The sequence below is a fragment of the Zootoca vivipara genome, chromosome 11 (assembly GCF_963506605.1).
Source record: "Zootoca vivipara chromosome 11, rZooViv1.1, whole genome shotgun sequence".
In the NCBI taxonomy this organism is placed as follows: Eukaryota; Metazoa; Chordata; class Lepidosauria; order Squamata; family Lacertidae; genus Zootoca; species Zootoca vivipara.
In genome coordinates, this window is record NC_083286.1 from 20,570,837 (window position 1) to 20,592,428 (window position 21,592).

At 39.9% G+C, this 21,592-nt stretch overlaps 1 protein-coding gene across 1 annotated transcript in view; it reads right to left on the reverse strand.

Moving 5' to 3' along the window:
• Positions 1–3,369: 3,369 nt before the first annotated feature.
• The window catches only part of KCNN2 (potassium calcium-activated channel subfamily N member 2), a 90,892-nt gene continuing 72,669 nt past the window's right edge, over positions 3,370–21,592 (reverse strand). The window contains exons 6-9 of the mRNA XM_035100160.2: positions 13,642–13,752; positions 12,419–12,546; positions 5,209–5,278; positions 3,370–4,227 (exon numbers count right to left, since the gene is read on the reverse strand). Of these exons, the coding sequence (XP_034956051.2) occupies positions 3,940–4,227; positions 5,209–5,278; positions 12,419–12,546; positions 13,642–13,752 (597 nt within the window). The 3' untranslated portion in view covers positions 3,370–3,939. The remainder of the gene's footprint in view (positions 4,228–5,208; positions 5,279–12,418; positions 12,547–13,641; positions 13,753–21,592) is intronic.

Consider the following 21,592-nt stretch of genomic DNA (forward strand, 5'->3'; position numbering starts at 1 on the left):
CCACCTAAGCTAGTGACCATTACGACATCTTGCAGCACCCACTCAAATGAGCAGCTTAATGCAGGTCAGGTATCTGAAGTGCAGAAACACCTGAGATTTCTGATGTCAAAGAAGCATCAGTGACCACAGGAAATTGATGCAGCCAAGAGCTTATTTCTGGAGAAAGAGGAAAGTTTTTCAAGTAATGAGTGGAAAGAGAAAAGTCTCCCAATTAATTGTTGGGACAAAATGTTACCTGTCGTCGTCCAGTTTAAGCGATGCTATACAAGCAGTAGAAGTAAAAGTGTAATATACTTACATGTTTCCAGATCCTGTTGGAGTAAAGGGAATAAAGGTTAGTCCAGAAATCAAGACATGTGCAAGTTTCCATCAGCAAATGTAATTCAGTTTAGGTTCACATTGCAAGGAGGAGTAAGGACTGACTTTGGGTTTGGCCACATTTCCGCTATTCCTGCCACTTCCCCTTGCTGTTTACCACTGAATCACAACAAATGTCAATTGGTTTTTTTCTGCAGATTGTCATTTGTTCCAACTCAGGATAAACAGTGGGTTTTCCTGGGGAAAGTGGTGGAACGAATGAAAAACCAATCGGACTCATGGTTTCAAGGCACAGGACAAGCAGTATGGGCAAGCCCTTATTACAGCACATTATAAAAAATATTAACAGATTTGGTGTTTTAATTATGATGGATGATAAGAGGGAAAGATCCAATCTGGAAGCTTTAGGTTACAAAGCCTCGCAGTAATTTGGAGCACTGGATCAAATCTAGAATGTGCCCTGGAACCAGCTTCTATTTGAGCATCACCCAACATTTGCATGGAAATTGTCACCTGGATCCTGTTAATACCCATAGATGTTCAGAAGTAAACATTTGTATTTAACTCTGGATGGGCATGCGTTAGTGCGCACTCTTACTGAATCCTGTTTAACAATTGAAAACCTGCCCATCAACTGCTTGGGAAAGGGATAATCAGGCTGAATCTGGTCATAGAAATATAGAATCATAGAACTGTAGAGTTGGAAGGGATCTCAAGGGTCATCTAATCCAATCCCCTGCAGTGCAGGAATCTCAACTAAAGCATCCATGACAGATGGCCACTCAACTTCTGCATGAAAAGTGAAGGAGAGTCCACAACCTTCCGAGGGAGTCTGTTCCACTGTCAAACAGCTCTTATTGTCAGAAGGTTCTTCCCGATGTCTAGTTGGAATCTTCTTTCTTGTAACTTCAATCCATTGGTTTGAGTCATACCCTCCTGTTGCTTCTTCCACCTTTTGTGAAATGAAATTGTCAGCGAGGCAATTGAGGAATTTGTTGAACTTTACATTCTTGGCAGAGTTTGAGTTCCAACAGATAGCAGAATAGTTGAAGTCTCCCATGGCTACTACATCTCTCCTTATTGAATGCTTGGTAATCTGCTCTAGGAAGTCATCAACCGAGCCTTTAAGTTTGGCTTGGAGATCTATAGCAGACACTCCCAGTAAGGTTACTGCTGTTTCGCTCTCCTACAATTTTTACCAATCTACTCTGAAACTACCTTCCATTCTCCAAGTTTTGGATCTCTTCACAAGTGTACATATCCTTTACATATGATGCTACTCTTCCTCCCTTACTGTTTGATCTATTTGTTTTGAGCAGGTTGTAGCCCTCAATTTCTACATTCCAATTGAGTCACATTCCATTGGCTTTCAGTAATGGTCTGATTTGTTTCTGACCCCAAACACACAATGCATGCACATGTAAATGGCAACCCACTAACTGCAGTGCAATAGTGCTAGAAATACTTACTTCACTCATTGATGTAGATTTATACTTCACTTTGTGATCCACTCTGTGCTTAGGTGGCATGAATTTACAGATGAAAATGAGACTTGGAGTATTTTCTCAAACAGACCTCAAAAGATGATTGCATGATGCTTTGACTAGGGCTGGAGTGAGTGTTCCAAGCAGCAGTACCCAGTGACGGTGACTACTTTTGCCCAAGTTAGTGACCAGAATAGATGTGGGCACAGCTCACCTGAAGCATGGCCCTCATTTCAATTCTGTCCACTAATATCCTGCCCACTTCTGCATGCTATCACCTCTCCCTCCTCTAATGTAAATAATGCCTCACCTTGGGGAAGAGGGAATGGTTAGCATCCTTTACAAGACATGCAGTAAGATAACCTGTGGTTTTTATCTGTGTAGAGTAGCTGTTTTTGCTACCTCAACATAGGGCTTCTCTGTACAAGGAAAAGACCTTAGCTATATAGAAGAGACCTCCAAAAAGAGGTAAATAAAATTCAGTTTAATAAAATACCCCAAAATTACTGAAAAGGGAATTCAGTTTCTCATCTGGAAATGCATGTACCACAGCCAGAAAGTACTTTTTATAAATGATTATTTTTTATTAATTGTGTTCCCCCCTCCCTTGCTGCATTTTATGTTCTGCATTTGATAAGCTGTTTGCATGTGTATGCTTGGCCAAATGCTCAGGTGGGGAAAATGGCCAAATGCAATAAATTGTTTTACTGCACTTGGGTCTTTCTAGAGCTGCACAGATGGACACATGGTGATTTGCTCCAGGTCAATCCAGTAATTCATTATTTGCATTCCTTTTTATCAAGAAAAATGTCCTAAGAGAGACATGCTATTGTCTATGCACGTTCAGGTACATCCATTTTTAGGATTTGCTTGTAATGCTATAGGCTAGTCCCAAATATGGTTGTAACTGGGGCCAGACAAAACTAGAAACACTTGCTTGGGAGTGGGAGGCGGGGATTTGTCTTTCATTACATCATTACATGCCTAAAGACAGCAGGCATTTCTAAGAAATAGAGGTGTTCAAATTCATCACCCTGTTTACCTGAATAGAACACTGTGAACAGATTCGGATAACTTTTGCTAAATGGGAAGATTTACAGAGGATCCCACTGACACACAAGAGACACACAAGATTTTGAGATGCCAATACATTTTGGTCAATGGAGACTTTCTCTTACATGAACACACACACATACATACATACACACACACACACACACGCCAACCCCACCTGCTTTCATTTAAACACATTTGAAGACTTCTTAAATGGTTTGGAGTAGTATATGAACAGCCCTTTCCCCAGTTTTTAGTAAACAACTATTTGTCATATATAATCTAGAAGAGCATATAGCATGCAATCCTATGGGATTTGGGAATGGGGGAGGGCATTGGACAGTTGCTCTCACAGACGTTCTTCAAAGCCATTGCTTTAACAAGTGACTTGGCCAGTTCTTCAGCTGGCATAATGAAAAATGGACATGCAGATTTGGTATAAGTGTTCTAGGGGGTGTGCAAACAGTCTGGAATCCTGCACCAATCACAGACATGTGACCCTGCTTTGTCAATTAGATTAACCGGCATGTAAACTAGCACAGGATTACAGTCAAGGAAAATTAAACTTCAATACAATTTGTTAAATTAACATGTCATACACTTTCCCCCCTCTTTTTGCTGCATAGATAGCATGTGAAATTAGAGCTTATTGGATTGACAATACAAAATGAGCTCTGTTTTCTAACAACTGAAGCATTTTCAGCATTGGGATAAAAAAAAGTATTAAGAATTAGGAATGTTAACATCAAAGTGATCAAGCAACTATGTGCAGAAATTAACCCTTTTATTATATTGTATATTGTAGTAGTAAAGTTTGTTGGAAGTGCATGAATAAAAAGTTAGTGAAATTACAGGAGGAACAATCTATATAGCAATAATAGGTGCATTCACTGTGCATCTGAAAGGAAAAAAGAGAGAGAGAGTTTTCACTCATTTTGGCCTAAAACTTTGTGTTCAGGTTTCCAGAATTCTGACATCAGAACCCAGATAACACTGATTAGAACCATAAGGCTTTACAATAAAAGCTAAAATATTGACCATATGATGGCAAAAAGTCTTTATTTTGTGGTTATATTATTCTCTTCTAGCTACTCTCTGATGAAGTGGGTGGTGCTGTGGAGGACGACCTCCTTCTCCGAGACAAGGACCTCGATCGTTCTGCACTGTAGGTAACATGCTTATCATAGTTTTGTATCTGAGCTTCAAGGAAATCCCTTTGTTGTTGGCTGATTGTTTGGCTAATCAGTCCAGGGAGAGCTTGAATGCTACCAATTAATGTTTCCAATTTTGTTTCCAGAGTAACAATCCTCTTCTCAAAGTCTTCACTTCTTTCGTTTAAGTCAGAAATCATATCATACATGATGTTTTGAGTCTGAAAGAAAAAGGGAAAGGTAGACGCATTTGAGCAAGCAAGGTTGTTCTGCAGCATTTCAAACACTCATTGCTTACATACTGTGACTTCATAAGCCAGCAGCTTTACAAACAACTAGCACAAACCAGCTTCAGAATGTATTTTATTCCAAGCTTTATTGCACAGGTGCAATTCAGCTGAAGCTTGTGATTCCTTAGTGGCGCACTTTTGAGATTTCAAGCAAACAATGATGTGGGTTGGAAAACTCTTTAGAAATCCGGAGACGCAGAAATGTGTCTGAGTTCAACAAATACTCTTTGTAGCAGAAGCTGAAAAGCTTCTCTATCTGCAAATGGGTTCTGTTAGACTGGCTATGCTTTCAATTCCCCTCAACATTTACAGTAAAGAGAGTTTCATCTTTCTAAGGAGCACTGCACACATTATGTAGTGGCAAATGTGCTTCGCGCACTGTGTGTAAATCTAGTGTCGAGCTGAGGCATATCCCAGGTCCCTGAGTCACTTAAATCAGGAGTTATGCGGCTGAAAATGTACATAGCCTTTCTGGTGCATAGGCAGAACATTTTAGTTGCAAACCACACAACTTTAATGTGTAAAGTGGCCCTGAGACTCCACTTCATTTTGGCAATTTGGATGGGAACAAGGAAGCCAGCATTCAAAAGCCACTTATAAAATCTAGTCCCATTTATTTGTACATTCTGGTCTGTTCTGCTCAAAGAGCATCTCCTGCCCCAAGGCCGTGAGAGTAGTTTCCCACAACTAGTCTGAGCTTTTGCTTTCCTCAAAGAAGCTAAACCATTTGTGAATGTTGACTTGTCTCCTATGATAACAGAAGGAAGTTCACTGGAATAGGCTTATAGAGCTCGAATTGGCTTTTTACCTTAAAGCTTAGCGAAACGATGAATGCCAGTATACAAAAGCAAAAGGCCAGTACAGTATACAAAAGCAAAAGCTGATGTCCGATGTTGTTGCACTTACACTGACCTTTGCCAAGTCCACCAAAGTGTTTGCCTGATCGTTCAATTTCCTCTGTTCCATTTTAACACTTCTTAATCTAAAAGATTGAAAATCCAAGTCAGATAACAGATTTTTTTTTGCCAGCTCCTCAAACTTGAATACAGCATGCATCTAAACAGATAACTGCATGGACAATGTCTTGAATACTTTGTGTACAGTCATAACTGGTTATGTGTCTGGTACAATGAAAAAAGCATGCTTCCTTAACACCGCAAAAAAGAAAGAAGAGAGCAAGAAAATGTGATGTCCCCGAGACTACTAATTGCCATGGTTAACGCTGAATTCAAAGTGGGAGGTAAGGATTTATTCATAGTGTATGAAAGAAAGCCAAAACATTCCTTAAAGCTCCAGTATCCTGGCAAGTAGGCATAGGAAGTAATGAACGACAATTCAATCTCCTTATTATTGCCTAAGTAATCATTCGGCCTCTTCCATATGCCTACATGATTAGATACAGGTATAAGCCCTCTTCAGTCTGAAATGGATTTGGTTAGGAGGTGTTTGAACCTGATGAAAATACAGTGATAAGTGAGTTCCTTGTTAATTTTTAAAAGCTTTTATCTGACCAGCAGCTAAATAAAGAGCACCATTGTTAATATATTAGTTTCACAGATCTCAGTGTCGCTGACTTGGAAATACTTTTGTTTTTAATGTGCATAGCAATTTTCCTAGTAGGTTTGGTTGGCCAGTTTATCTGTCCGTGATTAAACTAGAACACTATGAAGTATTGTATCTGCATAGAAGAGTCTCATGGGTATAGTTTTTCCCTTGATGCCCAAGTAATTCCATTCATGTTAATTAGCTGAGCACCGTCAGAAAGAGAAAAACAAGATGTATTATTCTGAACTGTAGTATGAAAATGTGTGTTTGTTTAAGAGTATATGACCAGTGAGTTTGACAAAGACTATTAATCTTCCCCCCCCCCTCCAAATATATGAGAACAGAAAAGTTTTAAATCTGTAGTACTATCCATGGGGGGGGGGGAATGGGGATGTCTGAATGCAAATTGTGAATTGGCTGTATTGGTATAAGTGGCTTCCTTCCTCTTCTTCTTTTCGAAGGGTTATATGCTTCAAGGAATAAAACAGTCCAACGCAGAATTCTCTATTTATACCAAAGGACACACCCACACCAAGAGCTCCACAATAGTTTTCCCATTCATTTCAAGGGAGGAGGCAGCTCTACATGCTTTTTCTTTTGTACAGGTGAATCTGCTTTGCTGAGCTAAATGTAGAGGCATTACAGGCAGGGGTTGCTCTCTGTGTATTTTGGACATGGACGTAGGATGTAGGCTTGTCTCCTTTATAAAGGCAGTCTATCATCATCAAGTTACAAAGGCAATGAAGGCCTTATGTGCCTAAGCCAGCAGGGCGTTGTGTGGCCAACACCTGATAAGTGTGTGAGAATGTTTTTCAGTCCACAACGTGCCCATGATCTCATTCAAGAAATGAAGCTACCCTGAACTTAGTCATTAATCTCATGTGGTTCCTCTTTCCAGGTCATTGTCCTAAACCTCATTAATAATTGGAATCCGTTTATTTATTTAATTTTATTGAGTTTGTCCTGTATCAGCGCCATCGCACCCATTGTTTTATTCACCATTGATAACTCGTGGATTTATTCCCTTAGTTTATTTTAAAAGAAGCTAAAGCTGGCTTCTTCACAATCCCAGCATTCATTTGTTTCAGGATTCCCTCTTAAAGCCCACCCCCTTCAGCACTGTGCATTCAATTTGATGGGGTGAATGAGAATGAATGGGCTTACAGCTGCAGTCACACAAATTCAGCATTGTTGTGGGAGGTATGAGGGGCACTCAAGCTCACATTTTCAAGAGGAGGAATAATGTATGTCCAGAAACACATAAAATTATTAAGTGACACTGTGACCCAGTTCTTTTAGCCAAACCATGACTAGGTGTAAATGAGCTGTCCTGTTGCTGTTCCATTATCCAGAGCTATTGTAAGCCATGGTTTGGCTAAGCATTATGCCAGAAATCTGGGCTCATGGTTTTGCTCAATCACACAAACTATGATTTGTAGCCAAGGTTTATATTTGACTTATCATTAGTGCTGGATTTAGGACAGTGAGGGCAGTTCCCCTGCACAAGTCGCCAAGCCATGGGGGTGAATAATAATAATAATAATAATAATAATAATAATAATAATAATAATTCCTATATTTATACAGGTATCTACTGAGAAGATTGATTTAAAAAAGGAACTGTACCAAAAGGAATTATTGTGAAAATAAGAAAAAAAAATGGGGGAGGGGGTGCCAAATCTTGTCCTTGCTCGGGGCACCATGTTACCAAAGTTTGCCCCTGCATTCCTAGTTTGTCTTGGAAGCAAACCTTGAGCCTAGCTTTGGATGTACTGCTAAGCCAATCAATGGCATAATGTTTGCTAGCATGGCAGCAGCAAGATAAGGCAGGCACCCCCAAACTTCGGCCCTCCAGATGTTTTGGACTCCAATTCCCATCTTCCCCGACCACTGGTCCTGTTAGATAGGGATCATGGGAGTTGTAGGCCAAAACATCTGGAGGGCCGCAGTTTGGGGATGCCTGCTCTAAGGACACACATGATCACTCATTCATGCTTAGCCATGTCTTGGCTTACTGTTATGTGTAAACAGGGTCTATAAGGGACAACATTGAAAGAAAGCAAACAAGAGTGTTGGTCTGTATACATTAGACGTGTAGATTTGTCTGTATAAACTTTTGAAAGTATATTTTAAGTCATCAGTTATCTTTGGAAGAGGGAAAGCCAATTAGCGACATTTTAGGTTGAGCTTTCTATCCTCCTTTCCCTCCCTATATGAACATTTGGAGAAATATGATAAATAAATGGTATAATTTTTATACTGATTATTTACCTCACTTGCAAATGTATGTTGGTAAAGAGAGATTTGCATCTTCAAGGTGTGTATATCAGCCTTGGTTGTGACTTAGGAGGAGCAAACCTTTTTTATAAACTGATCATTTCTTAGCTGCGACAGTCAGATTAAAAATGATACTAGCCAGATCTTTCTCTGAAAATTAAGAAATATTGATACTCTGATTCCTTCCTTCTGAACTTCACTTATCACAGAAGAAATTCATGACTTTGGATTGCAGTTCCACAGTAGCAACCAGACTATTGAAATTCACAAATAAAGTATCCATTTGTTGCATGCAGACAGTGGTAAATTCTGCAAATTTGAAAGGAACAGCTCACACAACTTACTTCCGAGCTCTATTTTCATTGTTGAAATAAAAAGACAAAACAAAAGAAAAGAAACTGTAAAATTGACTAAAACAAATTAACACAAGGGATGGTCTTCATGTGAGCGCAATGTGCTCTGTTATGGAGCTTGTAGTTCATACATTTTCTCCGTAGCACTCTCTGGGTCAGCAATTAACAACTCAAATGCAGGACAGTGTTATACTCTCAGTTTCTATGCCACATTTCACCATGTTCTGAAAATAAGCAGTGACTTTTCATACATTGTGGTACAAGCAGACTTAAGCTGCCTTCACACATCACATTAAACCATGCTTAATTTTTAACTATGGCTTAATGCGAACAAGCAGCATGCTGGTGAAAGTCCTTGCTTAACTCCTCCCCTGCTCTTGGGTGCGCTATATTCCGGGGAATAAAAAGCCGAGCCTTGGCTAATCATATTATCCAAACCTGGGCTTGTGTTTTTTTTCTCCCAAACAAACCACTAGCAGTAAGCCAAGAACAAACTTTGGCTACCACTTGTGGTTTGTTTAGAGCCGCATACCTTGACCTGACACATGTTCTGAATTCAGACACATGTGCTGAGTCAAGGTTTGTGGCTTGTTGCTCCTGGCACAGTGGGGCCAAGAGCGGGGGAGAAGTGACGCATGGACCTTTGAGCACTGTGCACTAGAATGCTGCTTGTTTACGTTAAACATTTAACTTCACATTTCTTCCTGGCTGGAGCGATATCAGTGGCAACTAAACACTTCAGCCCCCTTCCCACATGCCATCCATACATGGGAAGAATTGATAGCTGAAATATTACCAGGATTCTCAAAAGTTAAGAGACCTAGTATATGCATGTTTTATTTCTATCTTCCCTCTCAACATCAAGCGTTGAGTAGGCTAGATTTAACCTTTAAATAGGGTAAATAAGGGGAGTTAAAGGAAAACGTATGAATATGTGAATGAAGACTATCACCATGAATCAAAAAGGAGAACGACACAGTTCAGCTAGAAATAGAAAATCAAACTTATCATTCTGAATGTTAACATCCAACAGGATATGACTGGTTCCAGTGTAGGGCCATTTCCCTATTTTGCTAGAATTCAATTTAACCCCCTTTGTTTGACCTGGGAGGTCAAATGATGCAGGACAAATGAAAATTCAGAAGTAAAACAGAAACCTGGCTCTGCATAACAAGGAAAGGTGGCCACTATGGGAATGACTTCATTTAGTTTCTTACTCAATAGGAGGTGATGAACAAATATTTTCAGTTCTTTTTGAGACTAAAGGGATGCATCACTTCCTTTGAGAATAAAGCTCTACCACATCAGTAGGCAAATTCACACATAATTTTGAAAGTCTGAATACTTCTAGCAAGGGACACATAGAAAGTAAGGTCAGAAGACAAAGCTAAATCACATATTAAATTAAAATGAAGACAAGCACCTGGCAGATAATAGCTACCTTGCCCCATGCTTATTAGAAGCCATATTGATGTGAAAAAAAGGAATATTCCATGAAGACTGATCTGATGCCAGTAGGGCAGGGTGGGAAACCTGTGGCATTCTAGGAACTTTTGGATTCTAATTCTCATCAGCCACAGTGAGCATGGCCAATGGTCAAAGGGTATGGGAGTTGTAGTCCATAGGCTCCCTATCCATGTTGCAGGGGTTGCAGTCCAATCCTGAACATGTACACTCAGAAGTAAGAATCCCACTAAATCACAATATTGTAATACCTGGTTTCAGCTCATTTTGTAATTCACTATCTCAGGAACCCACCCTATGAACAGTACACTGCCTTTTTTCTCTTTTTTTTTGTAGAAAAAGCGTTTCCCACAGGTGTTTTTCTAACATGTGCTTTTCTATAGACAGCAGCATTTAACCTCACATCTTTGCTAAACTGAACTAATACTCATTGTGTATATTTTATTTTACAACTTAAGCACACTGTGTAACCATTAATGAGTTAACCCTTTTCAGATCCCTCCTCTGAAGCAGAAATAACATTACTGCCATTTAATGCGTTCAAATCAACAGCGAAAGAAGAGAAGCACTGTTAAGTTATGAAACTTATTTCCTCCTCACTTTTGGTGTAATGGGTGACTACAGACTCTATGAAATGAAATTCATGACTTGGGCTCTGTACACAGACCTCTGTGCAGGGAACAACCAGAGATCCCACGTCTTGTGTTAACGTCAGGTATGGAAAAGAAGAAAGTAGGAAGAAAAACGAATTGCTCACAAATGAGCCTTGTTTGGACATGACACTAAACCATGGTTGAATGAGCTGCAGTGAACTTTGGGACTGTTATCCCTCTTTCTCTTTCACTTCTAGCTCTTTGAAATGTTGGAATTCAGATGAGACAAACTGTTAATCTAACCATGGTTTGTTGAAACAAGCCTACTTCAAACCACAGTTCACAAAGTTCACTTGTTTTAACTAACCATGGTTAAGATTAACCTAAGTTTGGGGTTAATATAAAATGAAAGCAGAGATTTTTTAATATACTCCCTGCATCTGTGCTGGAGTGGAGAGCACACAAGTCAGATGCTTGCTGCGGTTCACAATGCTAAGCCATATTTATTTTGCGACTTCTTGGAACTGGCACTGAAGTCTTTTTCTTGTTATTATAGTATTGGGTCAGTCAAGATGATCTAACTTTACTGATTCCCCACTGTAGAATGATTAAAAGCAATATACATCATGTGTATTTCAACTCAGATTCTGAGGTTCTGATCTACATTTCTGAGAAAGGACCTCTTTCACAGAAGTGGACCTCTGCTCCCATTTTCATTACCCTGTATCTCTACTGCTAGTTCACCAAGCTCCATACTCTTACCTTTGGCCATTTCCTCCTCCCAACAACTCTCTATGTGCTGCAGAGGAAGGGCGTGAAGAGGAGAAACTTGCAGCAATTAACATCTGCCACTAGCTTTATGTAGCCCAAATTGTGGCAAGCTCTTCCTACTCTGGCATAACAGTGACTGAGCACTTTCCAAAGTCAGGTATGAATGAGGAATCAGAGATGCTTCCATTATATCTGCAAGGAGCCTGTGGTTTCCAAAGATTAGCTCGTTTCAGGAACTAATTCCCCCACATACCCTAAATGAATAGACCATAAGGTGGCTAATTTCTGGGATGCGAAAATGTAGACAACTATTCCACCATTATTTTTTTCACCAATATTTGCTGCAGCAATAACATTGATTTTAAAATGAACCAATCATTTCAATATGAAATGATTACTTTCTTTACCCATTACCTAAAACTGACACAGTAGTAGAACCTACTGGTTGCAATAATTTAAAAAAATGGTAAAACAAATTCTATTAAACTTATATATCACATAATAAAATAAGGGGCTATTGACTGATGGTGACTATAGTAAAAGATTCTTTTGTCAGCTGTTAGCACCTGCCAGAAAAACCACAAGAGGATGTTATTGATATTCAAATCTATTTTGCAATACGTACTAGATTCATTCTTATTCCAAAATATCATGTGTAGGAAGCTTTAGCAAAGAAAATCTGTATTCAAGTAAGGGTGGTTGGATCACACATGAAGAGTCAGGGATGTGAAAAACTTGTTCATTGATTTCCACAACGTCTCTGCTTTGTCTTCCCCTGGCCTTTGAAATCCACAGAAACTTCATGAAGGGTCTCAGATATCTTTCCTTCTAAAAACTGTATGTATAATCTGTATGTGAATTAGATTGTACATCTCATTTCACATCCATCTTGAATGCTATTGTTTCCCATCAATAAGATGCAGATTCAGAGACACTGAGATACATACAATGTTTTCCTCCCACACCCTTGAGATAAAGTGAACAGAATCAGACAGAAGGTGGATTTGGGATAGCTGCTTGTATCAGCAGAACAGCAACATCCACACTAGAAACTGAACCTGCCAGATTACCACAACATCCTGGATAAGGGAAATATAGACAAGCCAAAATGGTACTTACTGGTGAATAGCTTGCAAGAATTTGCGCTGATGTTTCCTTACTTTCGCATGGTCTATCTTTTTCACCAGCTTTGTATTTTTATAAATTAACCATGTTTCCCTGAGTACATTGGCAGCTGCATTTTTCACCTGTTTTAAAAGAAGAAAACACCAGGCTAACTGAAACAGCATCACACGTCCCTTTGAGTCTTCCCTAGCACATGTTATCTATCATAAATATTTACAGGAACGTCTCCTTCTGAGACCAGGTGCTGTAGAGAGCTAATGTAATAAGAGCACAACTGTCTAAATTCTGTGCCTCTGCTTGGCACTTCCATTAGCGACTACCCCACCCAGCATCTTGGGAATTCTGCTTTATGATGCTGACCCCCCTTTCCTTCCCTACTGCCCATGCAGGAATTTCCCTTCTCTCCTGTGTTGTCATGGAACATCTTTTTCATAGACAAGAAGAGGAAACATACTTGACATTTTGGACCATGGCTTTATACAGCAGGGTTGTTAAGCTTTTTTGCTAAATCTAAAAAATAAAAAGGTGAAGTTTTTGAGCTATCTTTAAGGAAATTCGCAAAAATCTTGCCATACGGACAGATTTCCCCAGATGTATATAATAATTTATTTATTTTTAAAGCATGTGGCTAAGATATAACTAGAATGCCAAATAGACAAGCATTGCTTCTCACAAGCTTCTTTATAAGAAATATCATTTTATCTGATCAGCACTCCGAGAGTACATTTCCACCAGAACATCAGGAATTGTTAGACACTGAATGCCAATCATGTTTTGTATTGTTTTAAGTAGATGAGAAGTTGTGTTGAAGGACTAAACTGGCTACCAGTTTGTCACTACAATCATATCTCATTTTTGTTCCATAATGGAATCAAGGCAGAAAACATAACATTTCCTTGGAAGTTTCACTTCCAGGCACTGATCAGTCCCATACCTACTTAGATTTCCTAAGATTGGTTTATCATGTGGCTTGAGCTCATGTTCCAGGACCTATTCCACATGTTTGCTTCTGTTTTGCTATTCCTTAAGAGAGACTTCACATCTACCAACAGTGGATGAAACACTCAAAGCTGACATGAAACTTGAAGATTCAATAATTCAGCAGCATCTTTCAAGATCTATCCCTAGAACTTTCTGTGATCCTAGCGAAAAACGAAGCAAAACATTTGCTTTTTATTGCACATACAAAAACAAACAAAAAGCACATTATGACTTACTCTTTTAGTTAGCTGGGTATCCATCATGAAATTATGCACATGTTTTTCAGCTTTGGTAAGTTCTAATTTCCTTGCTACCACAGCTACCACCAGTGCAGTGCAACCAGCACCCTGGAAATAGCAATAAAACAAAATCCAAAGAGTTGCAATACCTTATTCAATAATGGTCACACTATTGACGAAACAGGAAAAGAAAACAGTATGGTTACACAAAAGAAGTACATTTGTTTAGTGCCAAATGATATAATTTGATTTTATCAGTGTCTCTGTAGTTGGGAAGAAATTCAGCGTCGTGTTAAGGCGATCATTCAGTCAATGCGATTTCAGTTTCCCAGATGGAATTATCCCCTCTCTCCTCCTTCCACATGCTATTCTGAGGGTTCTCTCAACCCCCCCCCCCCGAGGCACAGGGGGTAGCCGGAGGGAGAAAAGCTGTGTTGCACAAACAAAATTCCAGACAAGACTCATCAGGTGAATCCCACTCACAGTAATATTACACTTTAAGTGTTACTTTAATGGCACGCCCAACCTCTTCCAGATCATCTGCAATACTTCTCCCTCCTTCCCCCCACAATGGCCTGATTTGCATATTACATTAAGTGAAACCTTGGTTAAGCGTGAATGCACAGACTCCCAGAGAGGAGCTTGCAGCTACTTCGCTCTTCCCCATCTCTTTTTGCTGCCATGCTATGCCTTAGTATGTCATCCCAACCTGTCTGGTTAACTTCTATCCAGACTAGCCATGAGTTGTAACTAAGAACAAACCATGGTTTGTTGGAGCCTGTAATATGTTCACGCTTTTGCACTAAGCCAAGGTTTGATGTGCAAACCAGGCCACTTGGTCTCACAGGAAGAGAATCTTCTTGCTCCAGTGATTCTGCACATCATTTGTGTCTCTGTTGTTTTCTCCCCCTGCCACAATGAGAAGTAACAAAGGAGGAAAAAGCTGAAGGTACTGGCAATATGTTAAACAGCTGCCCACTAGTTCTCCACAGGCATTAATATTCTTTAGTTGGGAAACTAAGGACTGTAAGTTACAGATATCCTGTTGAGGGCAAAAGAAGTTGGGACTTTATGGGCCATAGACAAAGGAATGCCATAGACAAATCTAAGAGATGTGATTCTTCAAGCAGCTGATACATGCAATGGGGTTTGGGCACTGACACATAAACATTAGTTGCTCATTTGATATTAGCAGTTTTCAGTTTTCTCTCCTAGTTATGAAAACAAACTAGGGAGAATTAAACAAGCTGCACCATTAATATCAGTGTTAAAACATTTAACATAAAACATTTACATTATAGCAATAATGAGCTTAACTAAACCAATTTATAGTGAACTGATCACTGTGTCTATTAAGGAGGAAAGTATAATTATATTAGGAACAAATCTAATAAAAACAGAAGCCTGTTTAAACTTTATCTTTGGACTTTAATAAAAGTCTTACCTAAAATCTAATTAACCCATGGAAAGTGAAATATTGTACAATCTGCCCTTTGCACTACCCACAAGGGGGAAAGGCTGACATTCCATTAGTAACAGTTTATAGGGATTCTATACATTAAACATTTATTGACATTAATATTTTATCTGTATTGAAATACATTGCAATTCTACAAATCCTTGTAAAGATGAGTATTTGGGATGCTCTTCACAAGACTTTAATGAACTTTTCCTCTATAAGGTAAATTTATCTCGTGCACACCCTCACAAATACATTTTTAAAAATGTTGAACAGCAGAGAGCCCAGGATAGAACCTGTGGCACCCCACTTGAGAACTCCCTCAAGGCTGACACAGAGTCATTACTGAGCACCCAATGGGTATGGTTATTCAACCAGTTGTAGATCCACCTAACTGGAGTAGCATCCAGCCCACTTTTTACCACCTTGTCAGCAAGGAAGACTGTCAACTGCCGAAATCAAGATATATTATGTCCACAATATATTATGTCTTACCCCTTTTCAGAGCCTGAATGAAACCATGTTAAATAAAACAGCCTAGAACATCTAGGAGAGTCCGTCATGGGAAGAAGATGTGCATAACAAAATCTGTAAGTTTTCTGTCAGGAAGATGTAATTGCACCAAGGGATTCTCAGCATCTGCAGTACCAGAGATTTCAGCCTTTGGATTCTCTCTCTCTCTCTCTCTCTCTCTCTCTCTCTCTCTCTCTCTCTCTCTCTCTCTCTCTCACACACACACACACACACACACACACACACAGGTTTTTCTAGAAACCACCTACTTTTATTTCAGGGACTGAATCCATCTCCTGTTTCCTGGCTGAACAATGTTGCATAGAAACTAGTTTGGGAAAAGAAGGGATTGGCACGGAGCATTATGTAGCTCTTTTTTTAAAGACAAATGAATAGCTGCACTTTTGCTTCCTGAACTATTGTGTTCCCATTTCCCCAACAATACAAGCTCTATTCTGTCTTCCCTATACTCTGGCTTTCCTTTTCAAGTCTACCCTCTCATTTTTAATAGGGGGAATCATACCTGTTGGTACTGGATCAGAATCGGGGCAAGTATAAATCCATTTTTTCCTGGAAAAGCTTAGAACAAACTGTGATTCATGATACAAAGAGGTTTCTTTTTTAAAAAAAACAATAATGTCGGGCCTCCATAAATGTACAAAGGAGCTTCAAAAAGACGTAAATTATTTTTGAACTCCACTGCTCCTCCCTGCCATACACGGGTCTGTGCAGCGTATTCTCCAGAAGCTTAACCATTTCCAACAAATGATTATATGCTACAGCTGGTACTTCAATGACTAATTAACCTTTGGAGAAAGAAAGCCTTTGTTAAAATGTCACCAAGCTCACAATGAATAGAGGGAACATCTTGAGATGTCTAGGCAAAGACCAATAGCTACCGGTAGGAGTCCTTTAACAAAACTCCCTCCCTCCCTCTCTCTCTCTCTCTCTCTCTCTCTCTCTCTCTCTCTCTCTCTCTCTCTCTCTCTCTCTATATATATATATATATATATATACATACCAAGGTACAAGATTTGTTTAAGCATGGAGATTTGGCTTAAGATGATTCATTTGTCCACATGGCTAGTGTAAGACAAATCAGGGAGCCACAATGCTTAGATCCAGAACTAAAAAGTACAGCCAACTGAATTCAAAGCAGGAGGAAAACAATTACAACTGTCTGCAGAAAATCTCACACTTCTTTAGCAGTTTGGTTCTACAGCTGTTCTCATGATGCTGCTTCCACAGCACATTGTGCAAGAAGCAGAGCCTATCCGAATCTAGTTGCGCTTTCCTCGTGAAATGACACAAAACACCCCTGCTTCTGTGGCTTCTAACTGTGGAAGGGCACTGCTGCATCCAACTCAGAATTTGGATTCAGAGTTGTGGTTCAGTTTCATCTTTATGTGAGGCACAGAATAGTTCTGATATTTACTAAATCCTAATTTCCCCCTTGGAAATCCAACACAGGGATTATCTACATAAGTACACATATGCTCACAGGCATTCCCTGGTTCCCGCAGGGTAAACCCCCATCTCACACACACTGAAGTTTGACTTGACAGACGTATTATGTTGCACCCAATAGAACAACGTCTGCTTGGTTGTGTGTGTGGAGGGGCAACAGTTTCTCCAGTTTGCAGATGGGCCCAGGGGCCCAAAATGGTTGGCAACCCCTGATCTAACGGAACATATAAAATACAGGGACAGGAGTTAGCCACTTGCACAGAATTTAAGACACAACAAAGGAAGACAGAACTAGTTTAACTGAGAGAATATATCTGACTGATATACATGAACATGACCCCTTAATCCTAGTTGTGATCTGGAATTGCCATTCAAACAGAGTGCTGGTGAATAGCATTGGCTATTCTTCTACAGTTCTTCACGTCAAATTGTTGTGAGCAGGGATTTTCAACCTGACGAATATGAAAGAAAAGAGAGAGGCTTCTTTGTGTTTATGAAGAGTTTGTTTGTCTCAGATTAGTTCTGCCCTATGTTATAAATCAAGCACTGCTCGGAGGTGTTTCTTTTTGTTCTGCAATGTATTTCTTATCAATAAAAACTTTGGTGTGGCGTGAGCATATTTTTATTCTGAAGGTGTGGCCCAGAGAACAGAGTTTGAGAACCACGGCCATAATACAAGCGACAGACCTGATTCTTTGGCTTGGCTTGCATGTCTCATTTATGTATGGTTCTTTGCCACTGTATATTGCTCATTTACATATATAAAATCAATGCATGCATTTCAATGTATGCAACTTGAGAATGAGTAACATGAAATACCAATTTCCATTTCCTGAATAAAAAAAGCAGCTTGGGTTTTCAATAACTCTGCCCAGCAAACTTCTTAAGACTGCAACAATATGGACAAATTTTAATTCTTAGATACTTCTTTTAATGCATTTTTAAATTACCGGCCAACACAGCTAGCTTTCCTTTTTGAATGAGTCTTGGAGAGTATTGAATTCAGCCATTCAAAAACAGTATCCTAACTGGAGGAAGAGGATTTGATAGCATAGGGAGATGGGGCTTTATTTTCTGAAGGTTATTCCCTTCCAGCCACTAGGAAAAGCTACTTAATTTGACTTCAGTTTACTCTTTTTTAACCTAGTACACCACCTAAAATTAATCTCCAGCTCTGCAAATATAAAAATTACCATATTTCCCTATGTGTATTTTCCTTAAGGCTACAGAACTGCTGGATTTTATGTCTGTTAAAAAATTGGGAATTGGCCAATGTCTATTTCTTCCTCTTAGGATCCCTAGGTACAGTCTAAAAACTCCAAAGCACCTAGGAGAGCCTTATATGATAAATCTGCTATCTTGTCCCACACTAGAGCTGAAGACCAATACCAATGTCAACTTTATTGTTTCAACACAAAGCAGCCTTCCTTCCCCCCAAATTTTGCTTAACACCTAAGCCTGATAAAGGGCTTTGAAGAACTCAGAAGTTTGACCACTAATTTGTGGCACTTTGCTGAGGTAATAAAGGTAAAGGTAAAGGGACCCCTGACCATTAGGTCCAGTCACAGACGACTCTGGGGTTGCGGCGCTCATCTCACTTTACTGGCCAAGGGAGCCGACCTGCAGCTTCCGGGTCATGTGGCCAGCATGACTAAGCCGCTTCTGGCAAACCAGAGCAATGCATGGAAACACCGTTTACCTTCCCGCTGGAGGAGTACCTATTTATCTACTTGCACTTTGACGTGCTTTCTGCTAGGTTGGCAGGAGCAGGGACCGAGCAGCGGGAGCTCACCCCTTTGCGGGGATTTGAACCGCCGACCTTCTGATCAGCAAGCCCTAGGCTCAGTGGTTTAGACCACAGAGCCACCCGCATCCCTCAGAATAAAGGTATTTCCCTACTATGATTTGTTTTTCTTATGGCCCAACACAGCTGCCTTTGCTTCTCTTCTTCCTGATAGTTTTTTTAATCCCCCAAAAGATATCTGTTTTTCAAAAGTTTTGCTTTTACTGTAGTCCCCATCCTCTTCCTATATTTATATGATAATTTTAAAAATCTTAATAAATTAGCGATAAGGAGGAAATACATTTTTTTGCAAACATCTGTTGCCTATCAATAAGACACACACTTCCAGAGAGCAAAATGAGAGAGTAGTCAAGTTTGAAAGTCAACTGGCTATGCGCTATGTAATCTCCTTTATGACTCTCAGAAAAACATCACTGAACTCTCCCGCTCCTTGTAGAATCTAGATATCTCAAGCAGCTTTGAGTTCGGCCAAATAAGAGGCAGATTGCTGTCTTTGCCCACAAAATACTCTTCTATACTTGCCTGTGCCTGGGAGAAGGTAGCTGACCCATTTCTTGCTCATTTCCCTTGGGATCCAAAGAAGAAGAAAGTAGGTCCGCTTTACAGACAATGATGGGAAATTTAGCTCTCACCAGAAAATGCACAACAATCCTCCTTCTCCTCTGAATAAAATGAAAGGCCTGTAAGAATTTAAATAGACATTCCATTCATTCTGGGATCCCTAGGTGGAGAGCCAACCGAATGGGCCAGTTAAAAAAAGCGTTGTGACTATTAATTTCCCCCCCAAAAGAAGCAATTATTGGAGGAATGAGAGCAAAATCCATCCCTGAGATAGATTTTAAGACAAGTGAGACCTCCTGCAACAAAAAGCTGCAGCCTGGAAGTAACAAACAGAAATGCATTCCATTAGGGGGAAATGTGTCACAAAAAATGTGTACAGTGGTGCCTCGCTAGATGAATGCCCTGTAAGACGAATTTTTCGCTTAACGATGAGATTTTTCGAGCGGAGGTTGCCTCGCAAGACGAATTTTGTTTTGTGAAAAAATTGTCTAGCGAATCGCGGTTTCCCCTAGGAATGCATTGAAATTCAATTAATGCGTTCCTATGAACAAAAAATAATAATAATAAAATTCAATGCATTCCTTTGGGATTCGCTAGACGAATTTTTCACAAAACGAATTGACTCACAGAACGAATTAAATTCATCTAGCGAGGCACCACTGTATATTAGACAGAACTGGATACAAAAAAAACCCGGGCATTTTAGGTGCGGGAGCATGCAATATCTAAATGGGCTTGGGTCTTGCTGACTTGCTGTTCCACAGGCAGAGGTGTCACGGTAACAAAGGTACCACTACAGCAGATAGAAATCTGAAATCCGGTATACAACATGTGTGTAATGCAGTGCAAACTACTTTTTAATTCTCTTGCTTAGGGAAGCCTGTGGCATGACAATGACTAGCACAAGTTGTGCTTTAGTTTGCTCAGAGGTTGTTGTGCTGCACAATCACCCATGAGCAAGGAAGGCATAGACAGGGCAGAATGTTGGGGAATTCCCCGCTCCCATGCTCAAAGCGGCCTCCGACTGAGAGTGAGAGAGACTTTCAAAATCATCTTTGACTGGAATATTTCTATCTACGATCTTTTTAAGACTTCTAAGGCAGTGGAAATACTGTTACACTGGTACCTCTACTTACGAATAACTCTACTTACGAATGTTTCTACTTACGAATGGAGCTCCGTCCGCCATCTTGGATGCGGTTTAGATAGGATTTTTTCTACTTACGAATTTTTAGATAGGGTTGCTTCTACTTACGATTTTTTTCTCCCAATGCATTCCTATGGGATTCGACTTACAATTTTTTTCGACTTACAAATGTGTGTTCGGAACGCATTAAATTCGTAAGTAGAGGTACCACTGTATATTGTTTATCTTTCACTGGTATCTACTATTTTCCCTTTCCCTTATTAATTATTCAAGTTTTTATTACATCAGCAATTTTCAATTGGCCTTTTCTGAACCCTCCTAAAAGAAACAAATAATTCAATCCCTTATTAGCAAAGCGAATTACCTTGTTGATACCAAAATAATTTACATAGCTCTAAGATTTGAACATCCCCCCCCCCGGCAGTCATTAAGCATTTTTCCTCAATCGTCAAAAAACCACAAAGGTATATATATAATAAGTTCCTAATTTCTCCACAATGCAGAACTTGGTCGAAGTCACTGAAGCTTCAATCCTACAGTCCCTGGGAGAAAGTCTCAGGGACACAGGATACATTGGGTCCCACTCTGACACTGGAGGCAGAGCTGTCCCAAACAACATCAGAACTCCAATGTCAGCGTAGGGCATGTTGGGAGGATGTTCAGGGACAGCTCTGGGGCAGTAGGGGGCATGTGGTGAAGGGCATTTATGCAGAGGCACCAGCTTCTCTGGAGGATTGGGGCCCCAACATAATGCCACGCAACATTCTCTGAATATTGAGGGGGCCCATCCCCTTCAAAAAAATATTTCGAGGGCCAAAACTGCCTCGGCCCCTAGGAGTTGGTGTGCTTGCACTTATGGAAAGGAGCCAAATTGTCTGGGTTTCCCAGCACCCCCAAAGTAGGAAAAGATTTAGGCCATCTGTGTGTGGAAGACTGCAAGATTAAAACACTATCATTTGCAGGAAGAAGTCAGCGCATCGCATGACAATGCAGCCAC